At 40.9% G+C, this 15,231-nt stretch overlaps 2 protein-coding genes across 10 annotated transcripts; one reads left to right on the forward strand and one right to left on the reverse strand.

Annotated features, from left to right (window-relative positions):
• Positions 1-78: 78 nt before the first annotated feature.
• si:dkey-21c1.4 (uncharacterized protein C17orf80 homolog) lies at positions 79-6,447 on the reverse strand. Of its 3 annotated transcripts, XM_042342358.1 has the most exons (6): positions 6,384-6,447; positions 4,482-4,536; positions 2,793-4,372; positions 2,175-2,282; positions 1,260-1,376; positions 79-944 (listed from the first exon to the last, which is right to left on the reverse strand). In XM_042342358.1, exons 3-6 carry the CDS (start codon positions 4,276-4,278, stop codon positions 916-918), a joined length of 1,740 nt encoding a protein of 579 aa, XP_042198292.1. In that variant the 5' UTR covers positions 4,279-4,372; positions 4,482-4,536; positions 6,384-6,447; the 3' UTR covers positions 79-915. The 3 variants fall into 3 exon arrangements, with proteins under 3 accessions (XP_042198292.1, XP_007886760.2, XP_007886759.2); XM_007888569.2 differs by lacking the exon at positions 6,384-6,447 and adding an exon at positions 5,607-5,678 and having other exon boundaries at positions 2,793-4,536; XM_007888568.2 differs by lacking the exon at positions 6,384-6,447 and adding an exon at positions 5,464-5,550 and having other exon boundaries at positions 2,793-4,536.
• si:dkey-21c1.1 (protein FAM104A-like) lies at positions 6,260-13,619 on the forward strand. 7 transcript variants are annotated; one of them, XM_042342359.1, is made up of 4 exons: positions 6,260-6,516; positions 8,274-8,358; positions 10,362-10,473; positions 11,761-13,619. In XM_042342359.1, the coding sequence occupies exons 2-4, from the start codon at positions 8,318-8,320 to the stop codon at positions 11,980-11,982; spliced, it is 375 nt and encodes a 124-aa protein (XP_042198293.1). In that variant the 5' UTR covers positions 6,260-6,516; positions 8,274-8,317; the 3' UTR covers positions 11,983-13,619. The 7 variants fall into 7 exon arrangements, with proteins under 7 accessions (XP_042198293.1, XP_042198295.1, XP_007886758.1 ...); XM_042342360.1 differs by lacking the exon at positions 6,260-6,516 and adding an exon at positions 6,964-7,020; XM_007888566.2 differs by lacking the exon at positions 6,260-6,516 and adding an exon at positions 7,147-7,710.
• Positions 13,620-15,231: the final 1,612 nt, after the last annotated feature.

Below are 15,231 nucleotides of genomic sequence, written 5' to 3' on the forward strand. Positions count from 1 at the left end.
AATTGTTCAGCATACATGTGCAAAAATTACCAGCAGGTTTTTTAAAAAAAAACTACTCCTAAAAGAAAAATATATTTATCAGATATCTGTACGATTTTTCCCCTCCTCCAATTTATTTTACATGGAGAGAATAGCCAATATACCAATAAGTGGAGCAAACAGCACCAGATAGTAATCAGCAAATTCCCTGGTAACAATTTTCCTGGAGCAACTAAATAACATTTGATAGTCAATAAACTATTAAAACAAAATATAAATCATATGATCATTAAATCAGATAACACAATCTGCTTTACTATCCAAGCTGTTAAAAGCAAGATTTGATTGTAAACAGTGCTCAGAGCTATTATATATATATATATAAGAAACAGTGTGTACGCTCTCATGATCCTTCTACAGATAGAGATTTCTTTCAGATCAACAAATCTGCATATCCAGATAAAATATATATTTTTTAAAGATATAAAAGGCAGTAAAATCTAATGGTGGTAAATAAATCTAAGAATTCTGGTTATTAGTACTTAATTGTCAATAAAAGCACAGTTCTTTTCAGGACATACAGTATTTACATATTTTTTATAAACTGCTAAAAATATTTTCTTTCAATTAAATCGTATTTGCACAGTAATTAATTAAAGCATAGTAATTGTCCAGCTATTACTGACCCACGAAGACTGTCATCACAGAATTGATGCTTCCCCCCAGGATCATTGATTAGCCAGGGAGGCCAGTCAACCATCATCAATGCCTTGGATTACTGAGAACCTGCCAGGCAGATCCCAGTTTGGGCTATTATAAAGTAAGGAACAATACCTATAATCCAGTAGAAATAGGTTCTTATCAATAAAGTAGTAGTTCGGTCTGCCCTACTTAAGAGTGTAAAATGAAACAGAGAAGTATGGTAATCCAGGATCTTCAGTGAAACTTCCTCCTGCGGTGATGTTCTGCAAACATTTTTTTTAAAAAGAACTTGTCATGTATTGCTGCCACATCATTAAGAGAGACGCTGCTCCACCTTACATTGGTAGGAAGCAATTTCACACTAAACAGCATTGTAACTACAGTTTAATTTTCCAACAGTTATTAGTCAGTTATTATATTTTTGTAATTCTGTATGGTACAAAGACCATAAAATGACTTTCAAAAATGAGATATTAGAATACTTACAAATACAGGTATGCAAGTTTTGAAGCACTAGTCAGAAAATTATCCTTTGTTCTGTTAAATATTAATTTAATGTGAAGGGAAAGATTACTCACTGATATGATTGTAACTCCAGATATAGCTGAGGGTTGCATACCCCACAAGTAACATGGTCACTCCTCCAAAACTTCCTCTCTTCACATTAATGTATTTATTGTAATATCTATCATAGCCTGCAGAATAATATTTACATAAAAAAGTTACTTACATATCTGTTTCCATTTTTTGTTTTTCAATTTCTTATACTCACCCAATGACCTTCCGTCAAGCAGTGCTTCAGTATATTTTAGGTAATGGAGACACAGCAACCCACACTTAAACAAGGAAGAAAGCTGCTATCTACTTTAAAGACAAAATTACTAAAGCTAAAACCTGTCTCTTTACTACTTTATAATGAGGAGATAAGGAAATGATTGTTATCTTAGCAATCTTAGCCTACAATTTACGTGTATCTTGTGAAGAGCTTTGAGACGTCCTCCCAATGTTAAAGGCACTATATCAGATGTAAGGATTATTATTATTTGGAATCTCTTTCTTTAAAACGGTACGTGATGATGACTGTATGAGTTAAAACTGTCTTGAAAGTGCTTCTAAACTATAGAGTAAGGGAGATGGATCATTCCCTTATTATTATTCATTGTATCTCTAGTTATATAAATTCAGCTCCATCAATATGTCGGTTTCAATTTGCCTGTAAGCCAGTTTCTCTGTTGTCACTGGCATCACATTGCAACAACAAATGAAATATTTATCAACAGCAAATAAATATAGTACCTTGGTACTTTGATTTAAATATGCACCAAATAAAATTTACCAGCTCTTAAAAGAGCAATATTCAATTCAAAAGTCTGATCTGCAAAATTCATTTTTTCATTATGTTTTAGATGTATTATAATAATAATCCTTTGTTAGTTCTAACAAAAAGCATTCCATTCCACCCATTCTATTCCACGACACTGAACAGTCAATACCTCTTTGGACTGCCGTAATGAGTCCCTTTGGAGAGTGGTCTCGGGCTGCCAGCCAGGATGGAAGCTCATTCAACGTAACATGCATCAGATGCCTCTCTGAAAGGGAAACTGCAGACAGGACTTGATCCTGTTAATCTCAATTTCCTAATATGTTCATCATTAATACATTCATTCAAAATCTTTTAACACCACAAGTCTCTTTCAGCCACCCATTAGCATAGACATAAACAGGAAAGAACAAAAAAAAGCATTGCCCATCATTTCCACCCCAAAAGAATCTCCCAATTTTGAGCCAATATATACCCCATTCGGTCCCCTTGTAACTACATTCTTCCTTTCCTTTGGACAGTTAATAAAATATGTCAAATATAGTAATGATTTGCTGTGACAAACATCAGACTGTACTTTTTGTTAGTGATTACTGTTCACTGCAATAATATTTAAGAAACTATAGATTCACAGATAGACAACTAGATCACGCAAAGGAATGCGAGCGCTTCGAAATGCTAGCGCATGAAGGGTGCAATATAAATGCAAGTTGTTGTTGCTCGGAGGTAAATCATCAGTCCAAAACATAGGCATCTCGCTATAATAGACATTAAAATATTGCAATTGTACCTTTACTCTTTTCATTCTTGCAAACAAAAGGCCTTAAAGGTATGTCCCATTCTTGAGCTTTCACAGGAAGCATACTCAGTCCGACACTGCGATAACCTGGATAGAGTTCAGGAAACCACTCCATTCCTATCCCAGTATTCTTGGAAACACTAGAGCAAGAGTTGTTTATCCTTTCATTCAAATCCTCATTTTGTGTTGTTCCCGTTGGTAAAAGATTCTCTCGATTCAAATACTTTTCTGCTGGTTGTAACAGCAAACTTTCTGGAGGTGCAAGACCATCTGTGTCCAAGTCACCAGGTTTTGTTTTCCTCATATTGGCTACATAACAAGCATGTGGCCTTCCTTCATATTGAAAGTTCACTTGTGAAGCAGCCACATTTACTCTACAGATATCAGTGCCAGTGGATAAATTACAGACAGAAGTATTGTAACTAGTTTCCAAAGCTTTAGTTTTATAATCACTCTCCTTCGCATTTGCATTCACCGTCAAAATAAATTCTTGATCCACGTTGTTTATCAACTTCCTTCTGTACAAATTCTCTTTAATATGATCCCACACATTAGTTTTGTTAACCATTACTGACCTTTGTTCAGATATTAGTTCATTTGCAATATTTCCTACGAGTTGATTCTGATGTTGTCTGAAATCACTTTGACATCCTTCAAGATTTTTTGCCGTTACAGGATTGAGCATCTTTGATCTAAGATAACTAGACTTAAGTATGATGGGATATGACTGCAATTCCAACATTGATGCTTCCATCTCAAATTCCGGTCTAATCTGAATCCTTTCTAAATTAGAAACTGATGTCACTTCAGAAACATTTATATCTTTTGACATCTGTTGGTCTACGTTACTTTTTTCATTTGATCCCTTATTAATTTCATCCCTTTCTTTACTTCGAATATCGTTAGGAATTTTCTGAGTACCCTTCAATTTTGTTCTTGTTTTGCCTTTTGATTTTATGACTGTGTTTTTTCTTTCTTGTTTAAGAAAGTCTTCATTTGCCTTGGTTTTCTTTTTAGTCATTTCTTTTATTGTCCTTTTAGTTGTATCAGGATTTGATCGCTGACTTACATTTCCTGTAACTTGCTCTACGTTATCAATCAGACCACCAGCATTAAGCATGGACTGTGATTCATTAGTTCCGCTACTCAAACGCATTTGTTCAGATAAACGAACTGCCTCATCAATAACAGTCCCCACATTTGTTAACTTCTTTTGCTTTTTAAGTTTCAGTCCCTCTTGAATTGCATTTCCTGAATTTGCTTTAATTGCAATCTTGCTTTTAGGTGGTTCTGGATTTCTGCCTAATTTGGTGTTTAACTCCGACTGTGGAAATACATTTGATACCTCGGTTTTTTTAAAGTTTGATTTCCCATTCATATTCTTAGTCATTTTACAGTGTGGGAGATGCGCTTTGAGACGCTTAAAAGCTTTTCCACAGAATGGACACACCTCCGTCCCTGGTGAAGCAGTCGCCATTTGTTTATCTCAGGTAGACAGAATAGTTCTCATCTGGTCAAACGGTCCTTTGATAATACGTCTTCATTAGTTGCAACTGCTGGACTTTCACTATCTGCAACAATACCATGTTCAGATAAGAAAACTTTCCAAGCCAATTGCAGAGGTCAGTATTATACAACAAATGCAAAGATGGGACTTATTCCTAGGTTTTCCTTTAATACCAGTTCATCTCAACTGTCTCTTCATTGGAATCCGATGACTTCAGGATCTCCACCCCTAAAAAAAATAAAAATGTTCCCCGTTACAGTAGGAAACATTTTAAGTACATGTATATCATGAGAAGTACTGTGTATCATTGCTCCAAAAAGTCAAACAATAATTAGACAGGAACATGACAATTATTTTGCAAATAAAGAAGCATTTTATCCTCCTTTACTGGATCTATAACAGGGGTCCCCAAATGGTCGATCGCAACCGACTTCTTGGGAGCATCAAGAAGCGGCCCATTAAGCACCCGGACCAGCACAGGCAAGTGCGTGCCAAAGATACTATAGCTAACAAGCCTCAATGCCCATGGTGTAGTCATAAAAGAAGAAAAAAAATTCAATGAAGAAAAAAACTTATTTGGTTGGCCGACCGTTAATCTATAAAATCACTCAGTGATTCGCTCAATCCCAGTCAGTTTTATTTCCAAAAAAAAAACAATTCCTGGCCGGCCGATTCTGTGCAGTATCGTAGGATCATTAACTGTGAGGAAGGAGGAGGTCATTCGGCTGATCGAGTCCGCACCCGTCTTGGACCAAGTCGTCCATTCAGTGCCACTGCCCTGACCCCACACCCCCTTCACACTTGCCTCCTTCATCCACCCACATCCGTCTCGTTCCCTCTTGAGCCCAATGGCCTCTACACTCTCTACCCCACAGGTCCCTGATTTCACCCACAAATTACCCAGACACGACACTCCACAGAAGATTTTGAGAAGGGCTTCGAGGCGCCTCGAAGAGGCGATAAGGCTCAAGGATATCAAACGCAAGGATTATTATTGTGATTATTATTATTAACGGGGACGGTGACGGGATGAGGTGCTGTGTTCCGGGCCAAATTTGACCCGTCTTGATCCAGTTCAGCCACAAGCGGAGCCAGAACGGCAATTAATTTTCTACGTGTCCCCGGATTGGGTTTAACAAAATACGGTCACCCTACCGGAGCCTTACAGTCTTCACTTGGCGTGCACGGCGCGTCAACAACAACAACAACGACGACGCCGACTCTCGGCGTGCAGTGCGTCTGCGCGTTAAAAAAAATAAATCGGTCAACAACAACAACAAATCGCGTTCGTATAGCACCTTTCACGTCGGGAGGACGACCCCAGAAGCGCTGGGCAGTCGGGAAGCTCGAGTAGAAAGAAACTAAAACTTCAGCCTGAGGGTAGGGAGGGGGGAGACACCGAGTGTAAATCGTCTCCTCCCCGTGTGTCTCTGGCAGCGATTCACACCCACACGCTGCCCCCCCCCCCGCCCCGCTGCCACCCGCTCACCCCGTCCTCACTGCCACCCACCACCCCTCCCCCACCCACTGCCACCCGCCGCCACTCCCCCACCCACTGTCACCCGCCGCCCCTCCCCCACCCACTGCCACCCGCCGCCCCTCCCCCACCCACTGCCACCCGCCGCCCCTCCCCCCCACCCACTGCCACCCGCCGCCCCTCCCTCCCCCCCCCCACTGCCACCCGCCGCCCCTCCCCCCCACTGCCCCTCCCCCACCCACTGCCAACTGCCACCCGCTCGCGCTGCCCCCCCCCCCCCCCCCACTCCCGCCCCGTGCAGAGACCGTTGGGTTTCAGGACCCCGGACAGGTGCCCGCGCGCCGCCTGTACACAGGAGCGCGAGAGAGGGACAGACGCCGCCACACACACAGAGGGAGGAGGAGAAACGGGAGCCACAAAAACCTCTCTCCCCCCCCACCCCACCCTCACCCCACCCTCACCCCCACCCGGGGGACGTGCGGGTGACCCGGCAGTGAGTGGAAGGGCTGAAGCGCTGCTTGCGGTGGGGTAGAGGACCCAGTTCCTCCCCCCGTGACGGAGGAGCGAGCGGTGGGAGGGGGAGGGGGAGAGTGTTTACCCGGTGGCGGTGACGGCCCTGTGACGAAGGCTTTTTTGCGTCTGTGGTCTTCTCTCCTCTCCCGCGCGGGGTCTGCGTGTGACAGAGACAGAGAGGGAGTCAGCGTCGGGACCCGCCCGGGAGAGCTGATGCGGTGAGCGAGACACACACACCCACCGACGGCAATCCCCCCCCACACACACACCTCACACACACACACACCCCCCTCCCCCCCCACACACACACAGTAAACCCCTCCCCCCCGCACACACACAGTAACCCCCTCCCCCCGCACACACACACACAGTAACCCCCTCCCCCCCGCACACACACACACACACAGTAACCCCCTCCCCCGCACACACACAGTAACCCCCCCCCCCCCCGCACACACACACACAGCCCCGGGGCCGGTATCTATGTGGACGAAGGGACAGACGCCGCCACACACACAACACGTCACTATTAAAGCAACGTTGGTTGGTTGGTTGGTGGCAGCAGCGACAGCGCCGACTCTGGCGTGAAGCCCGGGGTGGGGGGGGTGGGGCGGTGGGAGGTGAGGGCGGGGGAGAGAGAGAGAGAGAGAGAAACCGGGCAGACAGACAGACAGACAGAGCAGCCGCCGCCCGCCCCGGGAGTAGATGTTATCAGACGGCAGGTGAGTGCCCGCGTCCGCTCTCCCTCCCCCGAGTGACTGCCGGAGGGAGAGAGGGCCCCCGCGACACTGATTGGGGCCCTTGTCTCGGTCGATGCCTATGGGGGTGGGGGGGGGGGACACGAGCTGCTCGTTAACCCGCGTCTCCTCGGCTGGAGGCTGTCGGGCTTCGTTAAGAGGGAGGGGGTGGGGGGGGTTATTCTGTGCCATTAGAGGGAGTGACGGGCCCCGGCGCCGCGCCGGTCTTGTCTCACTGACCGACTGATAACTCGAGGCCCAGTGGCGCAGACACAGGAGGGCTCTCGTGTCAACACATTGCTCAACACCTTTAACCCAATGACAGACTATTTATTCCCCTCCTCTCCTTTTAAACGGTCTTCAAACGCGCCTCAAAAATCGAGCTGCGTAAGCGACCCCCACACCCCCCACACCTCCCTCTTTCCCGGACATATTACTCTTCTTTACAGTAAGTCCCCAGGTTTGGGGGATCATCTCGACAGGAAAAAAAAACCCTATATGTGTGTGTGTGTGTGTGTGGGAGACTCGTTGGCCTATTAGTCCATCGCCTTCCCCAGCCCATAGCGTAAGGATTTTATTCATTACTGTACACTTACATGTCTGAAAGCCAAAGTTCTGCACACAATATACGATGATAGTTCAAGCGCAGTCCTTCAGAGCTTCATCGATTACCAGGTAACCAACCGATAATTCCCGACCCGGCCCGGGTCCTGCTGTTTGCACGCAGACCACTTCCTCCTCCGGCCCAGCCATGTTACAGGCACACGAACCGTTCTGAACCTTAAAATATTTAACCATTTTAATCTGTACCTTTATTTATAATCTCCCCGTAGCCTCCCATTCCCAGACAGATATCAATCTAATCCCTTTTTTTCTGAAGCAGTTAATCATTCAAAAGCATCAGCAACATACACCTGTATTGAAGGGGGAAATAAAATCTTCCAATCCCGAGCCTGGCACCTTATTAATTTTACATATCCTCTCGTTCTGTACTCACAGTGTGCAAATAACCTGCAAAATCCACACCATCCAAGGGTTTCAAGAAATAAAATGTGATATTACACTATTACTAGTTAAGATAATGTTTTACTGTCATAAGTATTTCACAATGTTAAGATTATATTTGCATTTGCCTGCATTGTTTCTTTGCATTTATTTAGTTCAGTTTAATTTTTATTTAAAAAAAAAATCTGTTTACTTTTTCTCTGCCTTTTTGCTCCCACCATGGCTGGAAACAGGATTTAAAGGACAATATTGCAGCTCTCCAATAATAATATTTGATATGTTGCCTATAATGTCAAAACGTCTTGAAGCACTTTACAGGTAATTGCTGTCTGTGTAATTTTAGGCAGCTAATCTGCACATGGCACATTCCACACACACTGGAAGTAAATGACAATTTATCAGTATTTTAGCCAGCTCGCCAGAATAAAAGAAATTTGTAAGACCAGTTGGCCCATTAATCTATTTTCTAACCCCAGGCTACTTAAAATCTTAACTAATACATCATCGGGAGAAATCTAGTACCTCGGATCTTGAAAGTCCACAAATCCACACGTGAAGGTCACGCAGACAGGACTTCAGGTTAACATCTCATCCAAAGGATGGGACCTCTGACAATCCATGCCGCTCCTGGCTGTATTGGATGGTCACCCTAGCCTAGTACTGACCAACCTTTTTGGTCGTCCAACGAAAAATAATTTTTTCTTGATTGAATATTTCTTGATTTATGGGCACACTGTAAATATAGCTACTGGAAGCAGAATACTGATTTAACACAGGCTTATCTAGACTACTGCTAATGTTTGGCGGGCTACTTCTTGAAGCTCCCGCGGGCCACTTTTGGCTCACAGGCCATGGGTTGGTCACTGCTGTCGTAGACTATGAATTCAAAGTCATGATGAAGGGATTGAGCCTGGTGTATGAACTGTCAGACGTTTACTAAGCCATATGTACCAGAAGACTATAGGTGTGAATGACAGTATGCGTTAGCTTATCTCAGTTACACAGCATTATTATTATTAAAGAAGGGGAGACGAAGATTGAAGTGGAGCATTGAGAAAAATGGGTCAAATTATTTCACATAGTAGGCTTCGTTCAATATTCATGTCCATTCAGCTGTGTTGATTTTGTGCAGTTTCTGCATAGATTTGATGTCTATTTGTAAAATCTAATGATTGTAGTACAACTTAATTTAGAATTGGCTAATATTTAAGATTTTTTGGTTCCAAATAGCAAAGTTCTGCACGTGCTCTCAGTTGCTTACTTGCAGAGCTATACTTGGCCTCAGATAAGTGATAAATTTAAATCCAGTTTCCTGCACCAATTGTAGTGCATTTCAGAAATGTTACCACACCAATCCAGTAATGTAAAAGGAGGATTGCATTTGGGTGCGGAAAATACTTTTGAAGAAAATATTCCAAATTTTTCACTTAATTCGTCTGCAAAATGTTTCCATAGTTAACTCATGACAGAAACATCTGGAAACTGTAATTGGCTGTATTATTACCAGTGTTATTTCACTAACACAAGGCCTATAAATAATCTCCATCTTAATACAGAATCCTGAGTAACCAAGAATTCTAAGTCTTTAAAAATATTATAGACCTGGTTAATGCTGCACTTATTACTGCCTGGAGTGAAGCTACTTCAGTACTGACGATGTAGTGATGTGGAACAGGAAGCCTGATCCATGCTCGTATTCTATTCGGCTTTGAAATGGGTTCAGAAAAAACAATCGCCTGATTTTAGTGTTATGCACATTGTAGAGTTCCTTGGCAGAGATCCAGTGTACTTTGCATTGTCAGAACCCCAGTTAAAACTACACGTTTGCTAGTGAATCGCTGTCAAAATTGCAGTGGTCTGCCAATAAACGTGCAGTAAAAATACAGTGCAAAAATTTGTTGGGTGCATCAATAAAACTAGATCATCTTAAGACCCTTAATTGGTGTTGGTAGATTTGTGAGAAAAATCTGACAATTTAAGTTCATTTTTTCTGCAGGGCTGCCAATGTCTTCAGGCAAGTACAATCCTACCCATCTGCACTCTAGGTCTGTTAAAATAGTGGCAGTTTATTGGCTCACTGGAAAATGATGGGACTGAATGAGTTAGCTGTCCTGAAGCAAAAGACAAAAATAGCTTCTGGATATATGGGAAGTTCAGAAGATCCATTTTTAAAAAAACTTTGAGCATTTTGCCTGATCTTTATCTTTAAAGAAAAAATGCGTAACATTTAAGCCTTCTTTCATATTGAAAAACACGTCATACTTGAGGGAAATTCACTAAAGACCAATGCTTCCCAAATGTGTTTTTTTTTTGCCATTTAGGAAGCGAAGACGGAGCTGTGATGATGAAGGTAACCAGCCTGTCCCACCGCCAAAACGTCTCAGCAACAATAGCTTGTTCCAGGAGCTTCCTAGAGATACCTGGGACTCGGAGGTTAGTCACTGGTGGCAAAATGCTTAAATCTCTAGTTTTAAGTTGTCAACTGAGAATTGTTTAGTTATCGCTGCAACTTCAACACTGAAAAAAATAATTTTAATTGGAGAGAACCCTTCAATTGATGAAGATACTCTTGGAATCTTAGTGAGCACTTTTCACTTGTGGCAACTGTACCTACTTGTTTACTGCAACCATTGTCCTTACTTTAGCATAGTTGGGCTACCCTTTCAATTATTTTTTTTTCTTTCCCCATCCAAAATGAGTAATTTCTGGTGAGTTGAATTTGTTCTATGATTGTTTCAATCCTGATTCAGTAAATGGTGGTAAATGCTTGCTTCAGTGTCTATCAAAATGGCCAGAGTTCTGGAGCTGAGGCAGGGTAGATTCCTATAGACAGAAAGTCTTCACAGTTGGCATTCCCCTGCAAATGTTCGCATTGATTAAACCTTTTGAAATGTGACTGCAGCATTTCCTGTGTTATAAAATTGAAGCTGTAGTTTATGTGCCAGGAAATCTTTGCTGCTGTTCCAGTTATGATTTTATAAAGCTCTACTACATTGTGGTCTGGATTTAGAGAAGGCATTTCCTCCCCAGTCTCTTGGTTTACACGAGTTTGAGCTGTACAGTCTAATGGGAGTATTTTCTCTTGAGCCTGCCAAACAGGAATACGCAGTATTTGCGTTGGGCAAATGTAGCTTTTAGATAACAAGTTCTGATAATGATATCTTAGGACTGAGCTTTCTTGTGGATTTGTACTCTTCTGTCAACTGTTCTGGTTGTCTTTGCCTCTAGTTTATGCCTGGGGAGGGGGGTTTCATTGTGGTTACCAACTCAAGGAGCTGAATGTTTGCAATTGAAAACCTTCATAATTTTACAATCGGATGAGATTCAATTCTACAGTCAGGCTTTGTCAAATGAAGAAGCAACTTTCAATGTGTTATTGCTGAAAGTAGAAAACAATGCAGTACAACTTTCATTATGTATATAGTGGCCTGTAAAACATAGTTTAATTGGATCTGCATGCAGTTTTCCCTTAAAAATGTATTTTAAGTCCAGTTTATGTGATAAGGTGTGATATCAAATGGAAGGCTTATTACTTGCCAAAGTGAAACCCTTTAATTGCAAGAGATACACATGATTCTGAGGTACTAATTTGGGAGGGGAATGGAGAAATTGTATGTACAAAATAGGTGGTCTAAACAATGTAAAGAACATTGTAACTTTTGTCTTAGAGTAAGAGTTACTTTGACCAAACCATACTTTTTTTCTCTTTCCCCCCCCCAGTCCTCAAGCAGCGACAGCAGCAGTATCAGCAGTCCTGACAGACAAAATGGACATTTACCAGCTGAAAACAATTCAAACCAGAACAGGGCAAGCGATAGCTCAGCTCTGCTTCAGTTTTCAGATTCCAGTGAACATCCTGCACAAGGCCCGTACTTCCACATCAATCAGGTTCTGAGAGCGGCACACTTCTATAGCTTACACCAGCGTGGACACCAGACGTGACCAGAACACGGGACTGTGTGCCTTCAATGGGCGACTGTGTAAATGTAATCTTTTGCATTGGATGTTTGTATTTAGAGGATTTTAAATTGCACAACTTTGCCCCTTTTGCTCCATTTGGTTTAAAGATTTACCATTCTCTTCACTCCATGAATGCCCTTGATAAGAATATGATCACTGTGAAGTCTGTCTCACAACTGTAGCTCTAATTGCTTGATTTAGGCTCTGTGCTGAATCCTGCACTATTCTAATCTAACTATTCCCAGTGAAATGGGTGAACGGAGCAGATGGATTCTCCAGCAATGCTTCGGAGATTGGTGTTGAATGTGGATAGTAATGAAGAAACAATTTTTTTACCTCGATGGGATCAGATTGGTTTATGAAACTTTGGGCGTAGAGGTTTGGGTGAGTTTTGGAAAAAGAACCTGATTCTAGATGAGAACCGGATTAGAGACATTTATGATACTTTTAAACTATATTAAACTGACTATAGTTACTATGTGACCAGGTTTTCTTTAAGCCCCATTCCTATAATAGCTGCAAACTCACATTTTGCTTATTGTGAATTTGTAACTAGTATAGAGTCGGTCTGTAATGGTGGAGATTGCCATGGAGATTCACCTAAAATATATGATTTGGAATCTGTTTTGACCAAGATCAAATATAGAATTTAGAATGGGTAATTTTAATCATTGAGTTTACTTTCCCTTGTGAATTCCATACAGATTGCCCTGGCAGAGAACAAATCAATTTTAAGACGATAGAAGTTAACAAACACGTTCCAAATGCAAATGCATCTTAAAACATTACACTTTAAAATTGTAAAATCACAAACAGTTGCCCAAAAGGTACACATCTACTGTCGTGAATAAATGTAATTAGTTGTTATACTTAAATAGCAATTACATTCTGGCCTGGGATATGTGCAGAGATTGGGACAAGAACACCAGTTACAAGCACATCCTGTCAAAAGCGACAGGTAGCCCAGAACAGGGCAGAATTTGTCATTCTTAAAAGTACACTGAAATCTGAGATGCTTCCTTAATTTATTTGTAAGCCTAAAGTATGCTTAACATTCAGAAAGTGAGCACAAACACTTAACTGTTTGTACTCATACGTACAAGATTATTCAAATATAGTGTAAGAGTATGGTGATATGGAAATGCAACATAAATTACAGCCATCATTAAATCTGTGAATTCAGATACCTAATTATTAAAGTAAATTAAGAAGTGCTTATGAGGAAAGGTAGTCATTTTAGCTCAAGGTTTAAATGTTATTGTTTGACTTAAGACTTTTTATCCCACTGCACTGAAGATTGATTGCAAGAGCATGCTGTTCATAATTTTATACCACATAGTTTGTTCTGTTCGCTTTCCCTCCCTGCCCAACGAGGAACCATTTTCTGACTTCACTAAACTGTGCGTCACCTACTTGTGACCCATGATTTACCGAAAAATAAATCTACTTGTTCATCTTGTTGGGCTTATGGGTTCTGCAGTCCAATTTGCACTCTGTTTATTTTTCAATAAATCACTTGCTTTGTTTTAAGTCTTTGTAACAGCTGAACTTTCTATTTACACTGCACTTTATCCCCAAAACACTGCATACATTTGAAGATTAAAAAAAGTTGCTTCTTTTGCTTTGTTTCTAATATTTTGTAAAGCGCTTAAACTTTTTACATGAAAGGTGCTATAAATGCTATAGGTGCTACATGTGTTATTATTAATCATAATATTTGCCCAGTTCAGAGTTTAAATTCACATTGGTTCTAAATCAACAGTATGTGTGACTTAAAAGATCACCAGCTTTATATTGTCAAAGCCAAATATGCACCTGTTTTCTTGTAAAAGATTCAAGGTTGTTTTCCCCAGAATAATCCATTGACTGCTTGCAACAATTTTCAAATAAAATTTATTTTTACTTAACCTCTCATGACTTGTACAATTTCAGTTATAGTAAATGACCTGGCTCTAGGAAGTCCAGATGAAGTAGGATTATATTTAGGAAATTAACTCTTAGGCAACAAGCTTTGTATTCGGTTTAACCTATTGCTCTTTCAAAGAACCACAGACGCATCTGAGTTGGAAGCTTTGCCTTTTTAGGGAGTACTAAGTAATGTTCATTTCCCTTGCTGACATTAAGAACTGGAACACTGAACAAAATGTCCCCAACAAAATTGCTTAAATCAAATGGAATTCAAGGTTTTTCTGCGCCCAACCCTTAAAAAGTAGTGGCATTATTAAATCAATGCATCCCCCTCCTTTCCTGAAGACTTAACTTTTCCTTGAACTTGGCAATATTTTGCCCAAGTGATCACTATTGAACTGTGCCCGTACTAAGGTTTTTCACACTGTTAGACCAAGCAGTTAGTGTAAAAATCACTTTGAGATGCCTCAATAATGTGATGAGCGCAATATTAAATGTATTAAGGGCAGGGAGTTCTTAATTGAGCTCGATCCTCAATCAGTGATAGTGAAGAAATAAGAATTTTGTGTGATTTGTTTTCATCTCCCGAGACCTGAGTGATCAAGTCCAATTTAGGTCATTCTACTTTTGGTAAGACTGAACATGATTGACTTTTTTAAATCATTGACCTGTGGAAGAATTCAAACTACGGTATTACTTATTTACACTCTGAAGCAGCCTGATGTTGCCACAGTACTTTTCTTGTTCTGCAAAATAGTCACACCTCTATGGTAAATAGTCACAAGACTGGTTAAAATTGGAAACAGCAAAATCAAACTTTAGTCTTGGGAGTGCACATGTAACTCATTGATTTTCTTTTCACCCCTTGTGTGTATGTATTTATGTGTACTGTACCTTGTGTATTTTAATATATTTATGATTTGTAAACATTGAAGTACACAAGGCCCAGTATAATCCTGCAGTAATGTTGACAGCCCAGTAGAAGCACACCTTGCAAACCAATCTGACTTAAATTGCTCAGTAATTACTTCATTATTTTATTATAAATGTTGCAGTTTTTAGTTTTTGGAGGGTAGTTTATGCTTAAGAATTTAACTTAAGGAGCAGAAGTAAATGAACAAAACAAGCTTGACCATTGTGAGGCCTGAGGAGTGCAGGAGTCTATTCAGTCTAATTTTCAGCTGTCAATTGGCTTGATTTGTACAGCAATTGCCCAAATACACATCAATATATGTTTCGAGTCACAAGGATTTAAAGCAATTATGCAGTAATAAATGTCCAACATATAAAAAGAATCAAGGTTTTTCAATTTTAGCATTTTAG

Source organism: Callorhinchus milii, unplaced genomic scaffold (genome assembly GCF_018977255.1).
Source record: "Callorhinchus milii isolate IMCB2004 unplaced genomic scaffold, IMCB_Cmil_1.0 Scaffold20, whole genome shotgun sequence".
In the NCBI taxonomy this organism is placed as follows: Eukaryota; Metazoa; Chordata; class Chondrichthyes; order Chimaeriformes; family Callorhinchidae; genus Callorhinchus; species Callorhinchus milii.

What these genes read in the sequence shown, in the direction of transcription:
- si:dkey-21c1.4 (XM_042342358.1), bottom strand. Translation starts at nt 4,278, where the DNA reads ATGGCGACTGCTTCACCAGGGACGGAGGTGTGTCCATTCTGTGGAAAA. An exon ending in CAAGAATGAAAAGAGTAAAG is followed by an intron (nt 2,283 to 2,792) that starts GTACAATTGCAA and finishes TCCTGTCTGCAG; the next exon opens with TTTCCCTTTCAGAGAGGCAT. An exon ending in CATTACGGCAGTCCAAAGAG is followed by an intron (nt 1,377 to 2,174) that starts GTATTGACTGTT and finishes ATTATTCTGCAG; the next exon opens with GCTATGATAGATATTACAAT.
- si:dkey-21c1.1 (XM_007888564.2), top strand. Translation starts at nt 8,117, where the DNA reads ATGTTTTACTGTCATAAGTATTTCACAATGTTAAGATTATATTTGCAT. An exon ending in CGTCTTGAAGCACTTTACAG is followed by an intron (nt 8,359 to 10,361) that starts GTAATTGCTGTC and finishes TTTGCCATTTAG; the next exon opens with GAAGCGAAGACGGAGCTGTG. An exon ending in GAGATACCTGGGACTCGGAG is followed by an intron (nt 10,474 to 11,760) that starts GTTAGTCACTGG and finishes TCCCCCCCCCAG; the next exon opens with TCCTCAAGCAGCGACAGCAG.